At 38.7% G+C, this 19627-nt stretch overlaps 1 protein-coding gene across 1 annotated transcript; it reads right to left on the reverse strand.

The window, feature by feature from the left end:
• Positions 1-5036: 5036 nt before the first annotated feature.
• On the reverse strand, positions 5037-19100 carry LOC114351789 (zinc finger protein 160-like; the record flags this gene model as incomplete). Its single annotated transcript, XM_028303113.1, has 10 exons — positions 5037-5759; positions 6360-6467; positions 8362-8473; positions 9744-9815; positions 14029-14160; positions 14746-14856; positions 16099-16211; positions 17115-17306; positions 17876-18355; positions 18963-19100. Coding segments are annotated over 10 exons (1638 nt in total), but the record flags the coding sequence as incomplete, so codon positions are not given.
• Positions 19101-19627: the final 527 nt, after the last annotated feature.

Here is a 19627-nt window from a genome sequence, read left to right on the forward strand (position 1 = left end):
CACATTTAAAATAAAGTTTGTTTACACTTTGACAGCAATAGACTGACATGCAAGGTGACATATCAATGAAGTTTTCAGTTACTGTTGCCATTAAAAGAAATTAGTACCATTAGTTTTCCGCAACATGGCGAGGGTTTTTATGTTCCTGGTCAGGCTATAATAATTATAATAACAGATTTCTTTAAATAATATTTGTGTACAATTGAGAATGTTACTAGGTATTGTTAATTATGAAAAATCTAAAACGTTAAAATAACGATATAGTTGTGGCCAATGAGTTGCTGTCATAGTGACATTGACAATACGTCAATGTCACACGAGAATCAAACGTCAGAATAGAGGGACGCGCGGAGACGAGTCCGCGCGCTTTTGTGCTAAGTGATGAATTGTAACTAAAATAAGGCAATATAATGTGAAAGATGAGTATCCAGTGTTTTATTTATGAGAATAGATCTACCGGCCCTTAATAGTTCAGAAGTGAGATCTGAAACCTATGATAGTAACGTGATTTCAAAGTGTTCCAGGTGACCAATGTTTCGTGTTATTTGTCACGAATGTTAACACAAAACGCCCACGATTCTATGATTATAATTGAATATGATGAAGAGAGAATATCAAGGAAACCACGCTGACAAATGTGTGAGATGCAGAAAAGTATTTAAGTACGACAAATGATGACGCAAATTATGAAGATACTCCCTCCGTAACTCGGCTTGTGGTCACGTAAGTGGTGAACAATTTGACTAACGATGGCCCCAGAGCAGGTACGATTCATTATTACTATCGAATATTCTAACAGCAACAATATTAACACATTTCCTTTTGAGCCAAATAATGCATGGAAGTGAATGATGCAACAAATGTTATAAGTATTGTCAGTCTTTACTGATAATGCCAGGAATGTGTGTGAAAGCTATGGTATGTGCTCACTTTAATTGCAATGCCTAATAAACTATTTTAGTAAAAGAAATTAAATTGAACGGTGTTCATTGGTTCATGTTTGCATTCTGCGAAGAATAACCTGTTGAGATTTAAAATCAATAAAGAATGGATAGAATATGGTCAGATAAATTAAATAAGTTTGGTGATCATGCCCGAGTAACCTCTTGGCATTATTTTGGAGAAGAATTAATAATTCGTTTTATTCAAGTAAATTGAAGCTAAGGTCTGTGTTGTGTAAACCAGTTTTAGTATCATGATGTTTCTTTCTTGATGTAGAGCACTATAAGATGAGATAAAATCTATTAAATAGCTTAATTTGTAAATTGAAATTAAGTAAAGCAGCCAGTTATGCCGTTGAACATATGGTGTATTTTTGGTACTCTTATAGTGATTGATACTTCAATTATTGTGAAGCATAATTATTATTATGTTACATGATGCTATATTTTGAGTAAAGATAATGTTAATATTGAACTTTTCCAACTTATCAATTAATTTCTGCTACCAGTAGTGATTTAGGTTGTATCACTAAAATTGAAAATTAGTGTGGGTGATTAAAATTTATCCAATTATTATAATTAAAAAAAAGATATAGAATGTGGTACATTTAACTTAAAGGGTATTCTTGTGTACCAGTCATTATTGTTGGTTATTCTCATATGGTGAAAATGATTTTAATCTTGAGGTTATTTATCAGCTGTTTAATGAAAAGGATACTGGTTGTAGCATGTTGTGTGTGCATATTTTTAGATTTGACTTGAGTTTTAGATGTGGTGACTTATCTGTCTGCGGGTTGGCCCTGTGGTGAGCAAATTGGTCAAGCACAATCAATACCAGAGTGAAGCTGAACACTTAGCAAGGGTACTCCACATAAGTAATTTGGAGTTGGACAGAAGGTAATGCAATACAAAAGGCATCAGCTGTGATATATGGTGAGTGAAAATGCAATACAAAAGGAATCAGCTGTGATATTTGGTGAGTTGAATTAATGTTTTATTGCAAGGGTTGGGCTGAGACTAGCAGTGCCACTGCGGCTTGGTTGTTTAACTGTGCTTATTTTTGTCATTGGCATGAAATTGCATACAATTAACTTGAGTGTGAACAGATTTTAATAATTAATTAGCTACAGTCTACTGCTAGATTTTAGAACTTCCCAACTGCCGCTAGCAGCCTTAACCAAAAAGTTATTTAAAGTACTTGGGTATTTCTTGTGAATGCTTTGAGGATGGTAACTTCATTGAAGTATTTGCAATTGTGCTGTTACCTAAGATAATAACAAGAATTTTATTTTGATAAAGTTGCATTTGTGTGTGGAGCAACTTGGTGTTCACCCAAACACAACGTTAAGCATCAATATGTTTCNTTAATTCATTCAGCTTGCTTTAGATTACACGAAATTCAATGATTCATGTCATAATGCCGATTGCTTAAAACTGAGTAGATGATTTTGCTCGTTTGAGTATTTCTAAATAACACTTAACTTTAGGACAGTTTCCATGCGCGCAAGCCGCTTTTTATTTGCAACGTTAAGAGAAACCCCAAATGATGCTGAAGTCATTTCGCACCAGCTCATGTTACGTGCGGGGATGATTCGTAAATTAGCTTCTGGTTTATACTCTTGGTTGCCCATGGGAACACGTGTTTTAAAGAAAGTAGATGCGATTGTTCGCGAAGAAATGAACCGTTCAGGCGCATTAGAAGTATTTATGCCTGTCACTCAACCTGCTGCGCTTTGGGAAGAATCTGGTCGTTTTGAACAATACGGTCCGGAATTACTTCGTTTCAAAGATCGTCATGATAATCCATTCGTGCTTGGTCCTACTCATGAAGAAGTTATTACAGATTTGGCACGTAATGAGCTGAAAAGTTATAAGCAATTACCGGTAAATTTCTATCAAATCCAGACTAAATTCCGTGATGAAATTCGTCCACGTTTCGGTGTGATGCGATCTCGTGAATTTATTATGAAAGATGCTTATTCTTTCCATGCAACTCAAGCATCGCTACAAGAAACCTATGATGTCATGTATGACACCTATAGCCGTATTTTTACACGCCTTGGGCTAGATTTGTGCTGATAGGAAAGAAAGGGTTTAACAGGTTTTGAGAATAGATAACAATGTCACCTAACGATAAAATCACTTTCTAGTACCGTAATCGAAGCTTTTTCTAAAAAAAAGAACTAAAATACAATTACAAGAAGAGTCAATTTTTAATTTTTTTCGGAATCGTTTAACAGGCTAAGTTGCGGTTTGGAGCAGCTGGAAATAGCTTAGAATATTAATAAATAATGCAGTTATACCGACCTAGGTTGTTTCAAGTCACGATCTAGCAGGTCTTCGGAGAAAATTAGCACTTTATGTCTCGTTTCATACAAAAAAAACACAAATTATTTTTTTTAAGCTAAAGTATCAGGTTTAGAGAAAAATGTGATATGACATGTCGTGATGAGTGAGCAAAGGACTATCGATTGGCAATTTTTAAAATTCGATTTTCCGGAAAAAATCCCTATGTCCACTTTAATGCCATTTCGATCCACCGTGCGCCGACGGTCACGTGACCCCGCGTGATATGCGTGACGTACATTCACAGTGTCCGCTCACTAGAAAACGGATATAAACATACTTAAATACATTTTTTTTGTAAATACAAACTTATTATGCATATTAACACCCAGACCCATCACAGAAATTAAAATTGAACCAAACCCAAACTTGATGCGATTGTGTCGTTTTATTGCGAATTACCTTCCAGCTTCATCATTAGACCCTGATTACTATATAGAATTAAAATACTCATCAATACAAAATGAACGAGCCCAAACGCGATGCATTTAAGTCCTTTTATTATAGAGTTGCTATGGCCACCTTCCAGCTCCATCATCAGATCAGCTCCATGTCATCATAATATTGCATGGTCATCCAAATCACATGTGTTTGCGAAATTTCAGCTTAATCGGTTGCCTGGAAGTGGGTCTTAATTCAGCTTGCAAGATTCCACCCATACAAATATGAGCCAGTCACTGTAAAATGACGTCACGCGCATATTACGGCGGGCCGGCCGCCGCCCGCACTTTTAAAATTCAATATCTTGGAAACTAATTGACGTATCGAAATAATTCTTTCACGTGTATTTTTTTATTTTTAACAGAGAATACAGAAAGCTAAAAAACAAAATTAGTGAACATTCTTCATTACGTAAAGTAGTTATCAATTTAATACTTTCTGTTCCGTTAGTAGTATCTAAGTAATTTTTCGTGATATTCAACATTTACATTATGGTGAATTTTTATTCTTCGCATTTTAAATTATTGATACTTGAGTATCTGTACTGTTAAGACTTTAAAATTACAGTTATTTTAGCTGCATTTCTCTTCTTGATACTTGCTACTATCGTTGTCTGCTTCAAGCAACTCCGCGCTTTTCTTTTCTTCTGTCTGAGTTTTGAGTATCAATAACGTATGTTATAACGCGTTATTTTTACGCGACTGCGCCAGAAGTAGGGTTATGTTTTTCAATACCGTTATTTTATCTGCATTTCTCAAACACCAGTTATGGTTATCGTTACGGTTAAAGTAATGTGGTGCAACCATAGAGAGATGCTAATGCAGAGTTCGAAATTAGTGTCGCATTAGAAATTGACACACACAAAGTAATCTAAATATAGTTCCAAAATAGTGAACTGTCCTATCGATGACATTGACAGTGGGGCGCCACCGTCAATACCGGATCGCTGGTTCCGATTTTTGCCATGTTGGAAACCATATAGTTGAACGATGGTAGCGCCCCCCTGTCATTGAGTTTGGTGGGACAGTTCAGCTTGGGTCATCTATATGTGCTCATTTTCCACTGCGGTATCAGTACTCAACGTTCGAATAATCTTTAGTACTACGCAAGCAATGTAAACTGTTTACATTATGACGTCTGCAGCAATGTGTTCTGTTTTTGGGCATATTGCTGCGACACCGGCCCCGACCCCTTGACACATCTCCCTTTAGTTTCTGTGATCGTGGGTACAACTCAGTCTTTGAGTATCCATAACGTGCGTTATAACGCGTTATTAAACATTACCGTTATTTCAGCTGCATTTCTATGGTTCAAGCAACTCTTACGTCTTTCTTCTTAGAGTGTCCATAACGTGCGTTATAACGCGTTATTTCTCAATACTGTTATTTTAGCTGCATTTCTCTGGTTCAAGCAACTCTTACGTCTTTCTTCTTAAGAGTATTCATAACGTGCGTTATAACGCGTTATTGAACATTATCGTTATTTTAGCTGCATTTCTCTGGATCAAGCAACTCTTACATCTTTTTTCTTAGAGTATCCATAACGTGCGTTATAACGTGTTATTTTAGCTGCATTTCTCTGGTTCAAGCAACTCTTACGACTTTCTTCTTAGAGTATCCATAACGTGCGTTATAACGCGTTATTGAACATTATCGTTATTTTAGCTGCATTTCTCTGGTTCAAGCAACTCTTACGACTTTCTTCTTAGAGTATCCATAACGTGCGTTATAACGCGTTATTTAACATTACCGTTATTTTAGCAGCATTTCTCTGGTTCAAGCAACTCAACGTTTTTCTTCTTAGAGTATTCATAACGTGCGTTATAACGCGTTATTGAACATTACCGTTATTTCAGCTGCATTTCTCTGGTTCAAGCAACTCAACGTTTTTCTTTTGCGGGAATATTTTGTGGACTCGCTTGCGATGCGTGTATAGAGACGCGCTCTGCCTAAAGGTGCATCCACATATCTCGCACGCTAGCGGACGCTCGCCTGTGTGGATGAATTCGTGTTCTCGGAGACCTTTCTTGTCCTGTAAAGAAATAAATAAATAGGTAAATGATACGTAATTGTTATTAGGATTTTTTTGAATTATTTATAATGTAAAATAACCTGTCTTCGTGCGCACGCCGCACGTGCTAATACCCTAAAGTTAATATTCCTTCGAAATAGAGGAACAACCAAGAGCTGTCAAACGAAACCGATTTTGGATGACACTGGATATAATTGTGTCACGTCAGGATTGTTTCACTGTTTTGTTGTACCAATAAAATCAATCGCTGAACGTTTCTGTAGCTTTTATTTTCAGCGAACCACTAAGTGCCTCCTAACTGTCAAATAGTTGCGTTTTGGCTCTGTTTGACGTGACGCCGACGGCATCGCACAGTGTTGCTGTTAGCGACACCTCGCTCGCTCAGTTCTTTGTTGCTTTTCCGCTAGGTAGGTATATTAACTTTATGGCCAATACACAAATAAAGACCCTATTTATCATCGCCATAAGGTCAAATATGGCGTGCTCCCCCGAAGATCTTGACACGCGCACTTAAACTTAACTTGTCTCGGTGAATAAATAACCTTTGAATCTTTAAATATGGACCCTGTTGTCATGGACTTAAAGTCTAATATCGCTCACCCGGAAAGTCTTCCCGCACTGTTGACAGACTTTGTCCCGCGCGCTTTCTCGAACGCCTTCGTGTGCGCGTCGCACGTGACGTCCAACGCAGCGACGTGTCGCCAGCGCCTGGAGATTATACCTTATTAATGGGGGGTATTTAAGGTACAATACAACCAAGTACAGGATGATAATAACGCACACACACTATAGGTTTAGCACTTAAATACAGACAGTGGTGGCTCGCGAGCGAACATTAGTGGGCCCTGCTTCTAGAACAGTGGTTCCCAAACTTATTTAGTCTACTGCCCACTTTGAGAATAAATTATTTTTAGCGCCCCCATTTTTGTAGTCAAGAGTCGAGCTCAGTCGGTGTCTAAGAGTCCTCCTAGTAGATGACGCCTCCCAAGCCTCTACACAACGTCCCGATTTTTTTTCTGGGTCTCTTACCGCCCCTATTTAAGCCTGCAGCGCCCACAAGGGGGCGTTATCGCCCACTTTGGGAAAGACTGTTCTAGAACGACACACTAGCCTACTAGTCCAACCACTGGGCAGCGGGCGAAATTTCCTATAGGTGGGTACCGAGTTTGGGAACTTGTATTAGATGAGTCGTAGCCCAGACAACTTTGGGAACCACTGCATTAGAGAGTTGTACACGTGTAAAGTCCGCTCGCCAAGCACATAGAATTTCGTCCAATGACCCCAAGCTACCCATCCTTATCGCTCGCGCGTAATTTTATGCTTAACTGAGTCAGTGCCTGAGGTATGGGAGCACGGGAGGGTGTTTTTGTAACGTCAATTTTTAATATCTGCGAGAATTCAGATTTGTATGCTCTGTCACGTCATAATGAGGGCTATCGTTTTACGGCTCACCAGTTAGCGCCACTGTAGAGTAAGGTCCTGTCACTTGCTAGTAGCAAAGACAGTGGCGCCAACTGGTGAGCGCTAAAGTGGTAGGAGGACTATCGCATTTGCACTCATCAAGATGGCGCCACTGTAGAGTAAGGTCCTGTCACTTGCTAGTAGCAAAGACAGTGGCGCCAACTGGTGAGCGCTAAAGTGGTAGGAGGACTATCGCATTTGCACTCATCAAGATGGCGCCACTGTAGAGTAAGGTCCTGTCACTTGCTAGCAGCGAAGACAGTGGCACCAACTGGTGAGCGCTAAAGTGGTAGGAGGACTATCGCATTTGCGCTCATCAAGATGGCGCCACTGTAGAGTAAGGTCCTGTCAATCGCCAGGGGTGCCAACTGTTAAGTATAAGAACGATAGCCCTCATTATGTGAATGTCACCCCTCCCGTGCCGCTTCCATACCTCAGGCACTGACTGAGTTAGGTCTAGCGAGACCTATAATTTTTGATACAGAACCCATGCCAGTTTTAACGGAGGCTAATATGGCACAAGTACACTATGCGAAAATTGATCGAGACGTATAGTGTAAACACGCACTTTAGTTAGTTTCACCGTGTGTCGCCCATACTTCATTGTGCGGGCTCGCGCTCGTCTCTGTCAATTTCTCGCAGAGTGTACTTGCGCCATTAGGCTGGTTTTAGTGTCACGCGGCCTGTCAGTGCGGATCGCTCCGCACAGCCGATCTGTATGAACTGCTAAGGAGCGAGCGGTTCCTCCGGACCGCATTACTCTAAAACGCTCCCTTAGGACACGGCCTTACCAAACGAACGTTGTGCCTATGTTCATCTACAAAATAAGCCTTAAGAGCGCTTTTAGGCGACTTCAGCGATAGCGATAATTTCATACTATGTGACAGCGGATGCCTTCACATTATAAAAACGCCGCTGCCGCGCTGCTGTCACGCTTCTGTCGCCCTAATGTGAAAACACTCTAAGTCTGACTTATCAACTCTGAAAGGGATCAACACCGCATCGCCTTTCGCGAGCTGTCAACCGCGAGGCGAGGCGTTTATAAGTGTGCGTTGCAGTATGGAGTTTCATACAAAGAATACTGACCGCCTCGATACGGTTACGATCCGTTTCCGGGTTGATAAGTGTGCTACGTCCTTACCTTCCCGCAAATGGGACACTTGTGCTGCGTCCTGCCCATGTGCTTATAATTGACGTGGTCACGCAACTCGCCGCGTGACCGGTAACCTTTATCGCACGTCGCACATTTATACCTGGAGGGACACAAAAGGATGATCTATATCACGAAAATAGGGACGTTTCTTGGCTTCGAACTTCTCCTATGTTCTTTTGATTAATTTCGTTGCGGGTCCAATGTAGTGTTACCGTTCGATAGTCGACTATCGATATATTTATTTATTTATTTATTTTATTCATGAATAGAACGGTAGTACCAATTACACTATTCAAACAAGACGTAACAAAGCTCAGAATAACATTTAAGACGATAGTCTATCGATAGCAAAACTATCGCAAGACTATCGATTGGTCTATCGATAGTATCGATACTGTCGATACTATCGATAGATAAGGCTTTTTCAGATGAAAACTATCGGTTCGGCAACACTAGTCCAATGACAGTTTAACTTTTCCCCGGGACAAACTTGGCCTTCACTGGTTGGGTTATTGGCGGTCAAGCTGTAGAGCCTGGCTACACAGGAGTTGCAGCGGTGGGAACGAGAGGTGGGAATAGTAACGTATGTTTCCTGGGTTAAAAAAAAGATTTTGAATCCGTCAGTTAACTTATCAAAAAATACTCGACATGTAGGTACATTTCACTTTTTCAAAATAATGAAGATTGACAGAGATAAAGCGCACCAAAGTTCAAAAGAAGACGTGATATCAAGGCGTGGTTAAAAGTGTAGCACGGTGTGACGTCACGCGGAACTTCAACGCACCATGCCTTCGTAATTGCTTGTTTGATTGACAAATTAAAATATACGTGTCCAATATTTTTTGATACAATTGACGGACAAAAATTTTTTCAGGAAACTAGCCTAACCCTTTTTTTCTGTCGAGAAATGCTTTGATTTTATATGGGTCTCTCCTCGGGGTCTACCCACTAAAACTCGACTGTGTCCTTCGGAGCCCAATCATCATCATCATTTCAGCCACAGGACGTCCACTGCTGAACATAGGCCTCCCCCAATGATTCCCACATCGCCCGGTTGGTAGCGGCCTGCATCCAGCGCCTTCCTGCTACCTTTATGATTTGTCACTTATGAACGTTTAAATTCACACCAATATTCTATAGGCGAAAGTTTGTGAGTGTGTATGTTTGTTACTTCTTTGTCTGGAGCGATTTTAATAAAATTTGTTACGGAGTTAGCTGACACCCTGGATTAACACAGGCTACGTTTTATCGCGGGTAACACCGCGGGGCACAGCTGGTAAAAAAATATAGGTAAGTAAAAAATTAGAAAAAAAAATATTTTAAGTTACCAAATAAATATTTTTTCTTTCTTTCTTTCAAGAATTACTTACTTTAACAGCAACTGTGGAGCATGCACTTGGGTGTACTTTAAATGATGTTCGTAAGACGCTCGACTCGCAAACCTACAAATCAAATCAAAAATATTTAAGCATGCAAATTATGGTAAAAACTCAAGTAAGGTACTTGATACAAATAAAGCCTACCTAACTTTAAATGCTTATATTTTAATAAATATTAACGCCAATCAACAAAAACAAGGTTAATTAACTTCTTCCATCCTTTAATTTTAGCAATATTACAAAAAATAACACAATTTTTAACTAAATCTCTTCAAAATAAGCAAATTACGAAACCACTGATTTTGGCTTTATTAAATCACCTACACGGAATAAGGCCTATATGATTCAAATGCCTCTAGACCTTAAAATTGAGGTTGTATTAAACAAAATGTGGTATTTTATCATTAAAAACCGGCCAAGTGCGAGTCGGGCTCGCGCATAAAGGGTTCCGTAGCAGCAAATATAATAAACTTATTATGTCAATTTATACACCTGGTGAATGGAGCCTAAACTCTCCCGATATTTTGCCTTGTACTTTTATGTATGAATATTAATTTTATATATGTATTTATAAATATTCCGAGCTAAAGAGGTGGCAAAAGCAATGGCAAACAAACCACAATCAATAGTATTCGGTTGTCGCTGAACACTTGGAAACTGAATACATGACTCCGATAGATACGGAAACAAGGCTTTTACATATATTTTTTGCGATTTTCCTAGAACACCAACAAGACTATCGTACACACGCAGTATTCCATTAATGTAATAAATACAACTCCAGTGCCCCACTAATCCCACGTCACCGTCATAAATTACTTGAAGGTGCGTCTCATTTTTAGGTACAGGTTCAATCAGTTCAGGGTGTTGAAATAATTCTAGCTCACGCGGTCTAAATGATGTGCACCGAAGTAACTTTTCATGAAATGCGCGAACCACATCATCTTCGATATAGTTATTATAATTCAGAATGTAGGAAAACGTATTATCTAAAGTATCCATTGTTAGATGATATACAATAAGCTTTAGAAATTTTAAAAACCTGCTACGAAACACTAAAATTTGCACCAAAAACAAAGGAATTTATATTATTGGGGGATTTATTAGTACGTGACCGGTTTAATAGCACCTATTAAACCAGTATACCTACTTACTTATTTTTTATAATAGGTACAATTCAATATTAAAAAGTCTCAACGCCAAATTCGACTTGCGAAAGAAGTAAATGGGAACGATGAAATTCTCTTAGCGCGCACAAGTGACAACGACGTCTGCCCTCACGTGTCTGCCCGTTCGGGTCGACGCGGTTAGCTATCTTATCCCCGCTCCCGCGCGAGACCACGCCCCGCAACTCACGCGCTGCAGCGCAGCGAGCGACCGATCTTCTTGAATCGATGTAATAATAATCTATAGGATTAACGCGTTTTAAAAATATTGGTTCGATGGATATGTTTAACCTATTATTACTCAACAATCACATTTGTAATATTAAACTTTATCAAATGCACAATGTATTTAAGGTACATTACTGGATAAGGATTAATGGCGTATTGCTTGAATAAGCTAATATTTCTCGTAAAAAGTACCTACATTATAAAGATTTTATATCATCGCGGATTTTAAAAGGTGTACAATACTGTAGTATATTTTTTGATCTATCTTATAAGGTTCAGCCATCGTTTTCAGTGTAAGCACAATAACTTAACCAAAATTACAGTTAAATCAACCTATCTCAAAAACTATAAGAGATACTTTGATCAAACCAAAAATCGTTGAAAGAGTTAATTAGCATGCATCACCTCTATTTTTTTTAGAATTTTATACCCCGTAGTTATAAAAATAGAGGGGGGGGGACATACTTTTTACGACTTTGAGAGCTGATATCTCAAAAACCGTTCACTTTAAGAAAAATGTTTTTTAGAAAACTTTATATCATTTTAAAAGACCTTTCCATTGATACCCCACACGGGTATGTACATCGAAAAAAAAATTTTCATCCCTCAGTTACATGTATGGGGGGCCCCACCCCCAATTCTTTTTTTTACTATTTAGTGTCATAATTTTGTAGCGGTTCATACAACACATATTCCCATCAAATTTCATCACTGTAGTACTTATAGTTTCCGAGTAAATCGGCTGTGACAGACGGACAGACGGACAGACGGACAGACGGACAGACGGACAGACGGACATGACGAAACTATAAGGGTTCCGTTTTTGCCATTTTGGCTACGGAACCCTAAAAACGTCGATTTGTTTGCGTTATTAAAATTGTACATAACTAGTAAACAGAAATATACTGTATATCTCTAGATAAACTTAAATTCCACTTATTCCACCACGAATTATACACAAATTATAGATAATATTAACCCAGATACTCCTGAAACTTTTTATTCTTGTCAATTTTTATAAATTTTTAGTATGTTTCTAAATAGAGGTCAAGTATCCACAGAAAAATATTAGAAAAATTCTTGGTCAACTGGAAAAGCCGGAAAATGGGTGGTGTTTAAACACCTGGTCGGAGAATGGACTACTACCACAACTACTACTATGAGAAAAAAACATACTATGATTTTGTTAGGTTTAAGAGTTAAAAAGGAGTTGTAAGTTATACTCATTTACTAAAAAAATACCAAAATCTTATTCAGAGCTATTGTATATGGTAAGACATAAATCATAGCCTAGGATGCTTTAGTGCGTGGCGCATTTTTTACACCAAATTGATTTTTTCTTGCAAATTTTACATGTCAGTTGCGTGTAGTACTCGTAAGTAAAGTTGTACACAGGGAGGGATGTAAGCTCCGTGGACTAACAAAGTAATGATTCCTTACATATATTATTGAAAAAAATATCAAAAACAAACAATATTATTTTTTTGTATAGGGCTTATTAAAACACCGTGTTCGAATAAGGCCTACACATAAAACCTTTTAAATAAATCAGTTTGGGAATACCATTTAGTCTTGAATTTTTGTAAACAAAATGAGATCTCTATTTTTATTAGAACCAGTGCATAAAAAGGCCTCTGAATCATCTTTACGAACTCCTACACAATATTTGTGATACCACCAAAAGCAGTTCTTTATGGTCGCATATCTGCTACTTTGTCTTCGAGACAGGCATGATAATACCAGCTTTTATTCTTCTTTCCTTTAGAATTATACATACGGCTTTTTTCTTATTTTTTTATTGATTTTGTATTTTTTTTTCTTTTTTTTACAGGGTTTGTAATTTTTTTCGACTCTGTTTTCTTTTTCTTTTCTGTGCTGTTAGTAACATTCTTATTAAATAAATATTAGTAACTCTTTTACTCATTTAGTTTAATGAATTTGTCCGTAATCAGGTGTTAACATAAGTATCTAATATGGCCTACCATGCTGAAATAAGGCCTAGGCCTTATTAGATATCTCGCTCTTGTTGTCTTTAAAAATTTACAAATAATGCATCTATAGCCAGTAGTACAAATTAAGGTAATTATTAGCTAGTAAGAAACATTTAGAAACGATTACCAAGAAAAGCTTAATCTAAACCAGCGTCATTTTACCGAAAATTTAAGATGAAATCGACAGATTTTTATAAGACAGCACGAAATCACCCACCACCTTAGAAGAACGTGTGCCAATTGGTACTGGGATCGTGGATCGGGACGCTCTTGCACTCTACCGGGTTATAGGGCATATGAGTACGTGTCCTTGAAGTATTATCCCGGTTGGATTTATTTATCTGTGTTTTCTTATGCATAGGCCTTATTAGAACGTAGGCCTTATTTGTATCAAGTACCTTATTTATGTCAGCGTCACTAAGCGGAAATCTTAAGGTAAGTCACTTTGTCTATTTTAATATCTATTTACCTTTTATTTATTTATTTATAATAAACATCTTGAAAAAATCGAACTGCCTAAGGCGGGAATCGAACACGAAATCGTTCATTTAAAATTTAATTTGAAAAACGACTAATGTTTAAAAAAAAATTGAATAATGAATGCACTATGTATCATGAGTAGTCTTATATTAAAAGGACTAACGACCGCCCGCGACTTCGTCCGCTAGGATCCTGTTTTACCCCCTTAGGGGTGGAGTTTCGTAAAATCCTTTCTTAGCGGATGCCTACGTCATAACATCTACCTGCATGCCAAATTTCAGCCCGATCCCTCCAGTGGTTTGGGCTGTGCGTTGATAGATAGATCACTATGTCAGTCAGTCAGTCACCTTTGAGTTATAGTTTATATTATTTAGAAGGATGCCAACGATTTCAAAGCCACCCTGTATATACCTTTTGTCGCACTCCACGCACACAAAGCCCTGCCTGGCTGTGTGTATCCGGGCGTGCACCTTGATAAGGTCTACGCGCACTTGTTTGTGGCACTGCGGGCACTCCTGTCTAGGAGGCGGGCCTTTGTGCATCCTGGGAGACACCATAAATTAATATTTATTTTGTTCGGAAAACATACAGTGAAACCATAACAGACAAATACCTAACAACTGCTTTTTCCTTGGACATTTTACTTCACAAGTAGTTCAAACTATCTGACGTCCCCCCTCCCCGTTCACCTAGATCATTGGTTCCCAAAGTGAGGGACGCGCCCCCCAGGGGAGGTGCAAAGACCTTTAAAGAGGAGCGCGGGCCATCTGTGTACTTAAGTATAAAAAACCTGCGACCGCTAAGAGAATGCATTCCAGACCGCTCGATACGACCAATAAATAATCTTGACTAGAGGAGGGGGAATTCTTTGTATGGTCGAAAGGGGGCGCGTCTCAAATAACCAATGACCTAGATGAACAAAGTGGAGATTTTAGTGTCCTCATTTCACCTCGGAACCATTTCACCCAGGTGAATTGATTCGACCAAAGCGGTCGCCTTTGTTCACATAGGCATTGATTCACCCAGGTGAACAAATACGACCTTTTTTCATTGATCAAGTGGACTTTTATCACCTACGAGATAAACCCAAGGCTTTGTCATAGAAAAGACCTAGAAAAAGAAACTAACTGTTCGTGTCTAGTGAGGTTGTTCTTGAACGCGAATCGCTTGCTGCACACCGAACACTTGTAGCCTTCTCTATGGCTACGCTGGACGTGTTTCCATCTTTGGTTCTTGTTCCTGAATGAAGATAAAATATTAGAAAATCATAAAAATTATGTGAAACGTGACAATAATATGTATGGGCTTATAAAATATGTGTAGGCAGGCTGCATTAACCGAGGATTTGTTCAAGATCGCGGGAAGCACCTGGATGCGGGCGGTCGTTCTGGAAATCCTTGGAGGCCTTTGTCCAGCAGGGGACGTCTATTGATTGGATGTCCTACGTTGCGCTTGTACGCGGCCTCCACTCCAGAACCTTGCTGCCCCACCGGCCGTCAGTTCTGCGTACTATGTGCCCTGCCCATTGCCACTTCAGCTTGCTAATCCGTCGGACCATGTCAGCGAATTTAGTTCGTTTACGGGTCTCCTCATTTCTGATTCAATCTCGTGAAGAAACTCAACATACCAACTTTATTTTTAATTTGAAATCTAAATAACAGTCGATTGAAAGGTAATTGAGTTAATATCAGAAAAATGTGTTCTATAAAAGTTGTACATCGGCCCTACCTACTAATATTATAAATGCGAAAGTAACTGTCTGTCTGTCACGCAGTCGCGCCTAAACCACAGAACCGATTTTGATAAAATTTGACATAGAGATAATTTGAGTCCCGGGAAGGACATAGCATAGTTGTTATCCCGGTTTTTGAAACAGGGACGCACGCGATAAAAAAATTCTGTGACAGACAAAATTTCACGCGCAAAACCTACTTGTAAATATGTGGGTATCTATACTTATAATAAATCTGTAGAGAGGTCAATTCTGTACATGAAATATATTTTCAAAATAACTATCAGGGGGTGATTAGTGATCGATACTGATGCCAAAAATGCAATTAGTAAAATTTTTGTCTGTCTGTCTGTCTGTCTGTCTGTCTGTCCGTCTGTATGTTCCTGATAGAAACAAAAACTACTCGACGGATTTTAACGAAACTTGGTACAATTATTCTTCATACTCCTGGGCAGGTTATAGTATACTTAGGAATTCCCACGGGAACAGGAATTAGCGGGAAAATCCTTTTGTATGAAAAATCTAAACCGCTTAAGTTAGACGCTTGAAATTTGGCATGCAGGTACTTTAGTAAACTTAAAGCTTAGTTACAACAGGATATTGCAAAATTCCCACGGGAACGGGAGTTAGCGGGAAAAATTATTTGTATGAAAAAATCTAAACCGCGTAAGATAGATGAAGGGGGTAAAACGGGATCCACGCGTACGAAGTCGCGGGCGGCAGCTAGTCTTCAATAAAAGTAAACTTACTCAAAGTACTTGTCGCACTCAGCGCACTGGTATCCGAGCGGCGTGCGCTTGTCCATCATGGCCGCCTTCCGTCGCGGCTTCGAGCCCGGGTTGGGCACGCGTGCCTTCTCATCCTGTAGGTTTCAAATAAATAAATATCAATAAAGCGACATTAAGGTGATGCCTTGAAATATTGGGCGTTTTAAAGAAGCGCAGAATTAGTTTTAATCGTACTTTTCTTATTACTTATGTTCTTATTTTGAAATATGTCATAGTTGACTAATAAATCTAGTGTCTGGTCGAAGCCGAAACATGAAAGGAAACAATTTTCTCGATAGAAAAAAAAATGCAAAGATGACCCTTCTATTACTCGGTTTTTCGCTTTATAAGCAGATAGGCTAATATTTCAATACCAAATTTTGTATATTGGCAAGGTAATAACATATTCTAAGTACTGGTCGAGTTATTTTCTTTAAATAGTGTTTGGTTTTTCAATAAATACATGATTTTCGATTTTTGTCGCTTACGTTATTTTATTCCGCGCCGCGCGCGCTATTGCTGTCCCTTTCCTCGCACTGAGAAATCATATTTCTATCCCTCTGTGTGCGAGGCATTCAGTCGGCCGAAAACTTTTACGAGGTAGCGCCTTAACTGATTCAAACGAGTTTTATAAAATACATATTGTTAACTTATTGTCTGGTCTGCGAGCACGTAGAATTTTGTTCAATGACCCCAAGCCACGCCCCAAGCTACCCGTCCTTATCGCTCGCGCGTAATTATGTTGCTGTCGCGCTCGCACACTCACTGCGGGCGCCCGTCGCACAGTCGCGACAGCAATATAATTACGCGCGAGCGATAAGGATGGGTAGCTTGGGGTCATTGGACAAAATTCTACGTGCTCACAGACCGGGCTTTAGATTGGAGTTGAAACAAGTCTTATTGCATTACTGCTGCATTTTGTCGGCCATTTGGTGTAGTGGTTCGAAACGGACTACTACACCGAGAGATCCCGGGTTCATAACCAACATTTCAAATACCTTATTTTTCTTCACAACAGTCGCATTCACAGAATGGATACTTTTCAAATGGTCCACCATATCCAAGGAACTGTATGCTGTTATGTCGCACAGTACACATGTATATTTGAGGTAGTGTGCATTTCTATGAGCTGGTAGCGCTGTAGTTGGCATGTATGACATGCATATATCGCATCGAGTATGTGTGCCTTTCTGAAAGAAACAAAGTAGATAAAATTTATACTTAATATTATAAATGCGAAAGTAACTCTGTCTGTCTGTCTCTCTTTCACGCCTAAACCACTGAACCGATTTTGATGAAATTTGGCATAGAGATAGTTTGAGTCCCGAGCAAGGACATAGGATAGTTTTTATCCCGATTTTTGAAACAGGGACGCGCGCGATAAAGTTTTTCTGTGACAGACAAAATTCCACGCGGGCGCAGCAGCGGGCGGAAAGCTAGTATAAATATAAACCGGTCGAGTTAACTGCGCAACTGGCGTTATGACGTCACATCGCCGTTCTGGTACGGACGAGGCGAGCGCGAATGAGTGGGTGGGAGAGTCCCATTTTTTTTTTAAGATTATTAGTAATTTGTGTAATTACTAATACTGCCGTTAGCACCACAATAGTCGAGCGGCGGTGGGATTCGAACCCGCGTTCCCCGGATCACGAGTCGGCCAGTACGACCCCTTCACCGTTCGGCTATCGGCATTCCAGCGTGCGCAGTTAGCTTGATCGATTGCATAGTTTTTAGGATCATCTGGTACATAAAAACTCACCTCAGTATGAAATTCTGAAAAATGCTTATCCAAATCAATTTGACTCTTATACACCTCAATACACGACTCACATTTGTATGGCGCATTCGCACACAACGCCATCTTTCTTTTCTCTCTACTCTCCAGCATTTCTTCTATGCTCATTTCTGTTGTTATAAAACATATCTTATCGCTATCAACCTTGCAACTGTTTTTGTTTGACTTCTTTTTAGAGCTGTCAGGGTTCTTTTTCCTTTTCTTGTACACAGGTTGCACTGTTTTTTCTTGACTGCCAGTGTCAGAATATTCTCTGTCATCGAGCAAAGAGGTGTTATTAAATTCAGATAGAGGAATGTCTTCATCACTTTCAGTCTTGATGTCTGGGCCGCAGTCAATGAAGTTTTCTAAGAGTTCATGATCAGAATCGGTCAAAATAGTATCATCATAAGATGTTTTGTGTACGGTTGATAGTCTGGAGAGGCAGATGTTAAAGAATTTTAGCTGTAAATATCAAAATTGTAGTCGTAAGTAAGATGAGTTCAAAAAATAAAATAAAATCTCTTGATTAATAAATAACAGAGGAGCCCTAAAATCTACAGGTATTTGAAAGGTATTGCATAATGCATAGAGGAGATAGCAAGGATAATGTTTATTTATTTATTTATTTTATTTGTTTAACAATGTTGCTTAAATTGCAACACCACATAAGTAACTTTTTAAGAGTTTTGAGTTGTCATTTTCAGTGACAAAGTGCAAATTATAATCGCAAACCAGTTGAAAAGTGGTCGAAAAGGCCCTTTTTTGTATGGAGTTTTGACGGATTCGATTTTCGATTCGATCAAAAAGTGCGTTTTGTCTAGGGGGGCAGGAAACATGACTAGTGAATTTTTCCACCATGTTTACCCTGGGTTCCACCACATCAAGTCAAAAATCTGTCAAACTCCATACAAAAAATCAAAAACTTGCTAAAGTTATAATTACATTAATTACATATATTACAATTAAAATTAAGGAGATGGCACTCAGCCTTAACTTCCTGTTTTAATTATAAAAATATAAGATTTCAAAAACTCCTGTGCTAGGTATTATATGATTATGCTATACTAACGTCAACCCGTCCGTCAACAATATCAGCCAGCTGCCTCTGTGCGGCGCAGGCCTGGCTCCGGAACCTGCAGATCCTGGTCATCACGGCCCAGCACTCCCAGCAAATATACCAGTTGCCAGTGTCCTTGTAGAAACCCTCCTGGAATTTGAAATATGTAATACAAAATAAATAATTTGATATCTAGTATAATATATAAAGCTTACTAATATTACAAAACTGAAGAGTTTGTTTACTTGAACGCGCTAATCTCCGGAACTACTGGTCCGATTTGAAAAATTCTTTCAGTGTTAGATAGCCCATTTATCGAGTTAATAAGATAAATTAGAATTTAGAAACACAATTAATGAATGTATTTAGGTTCGGTATCATTAAAGACCACAATAGTTTAAACTCAAAGACTGTCTCAACATAATAAAGCAAAAAAAAAATACATAAAAATAAACATGAACTAATTAACTGGGTATTTCGCCGAAACAGTAAATTTTCTGTGTCCAGGCAGGCGAACACATGTTTTTTTATATTTATATGTATAAAACTATTTTTATGGGAAAGTTAATCAAAAGTTTTATTTGTTTTTGCTACTACAATAGCAGAAACTACAAATAATACCGTAGAAAAACTTAATCAAAAGTCGTTTTTCTAATTTCCTTGTTATGTCCATTACT

The sequence above is a fragment of the Ostrinia furnacalis genome, unplaced genomic scaffold, assembly GCF_004193835.3.
Source record: "Ostrinia furnacalis isolate ACB-3 unplaced genomic scaffold, ASM419383v2 OfSCF1190, whole genome shotgun sequence".
NCBI lineage: Eukaryota > Metazoa > Arthropoda > Insecta > Lepidoptera > Crambidae > Ostrinia > Ostrinia furnacalis.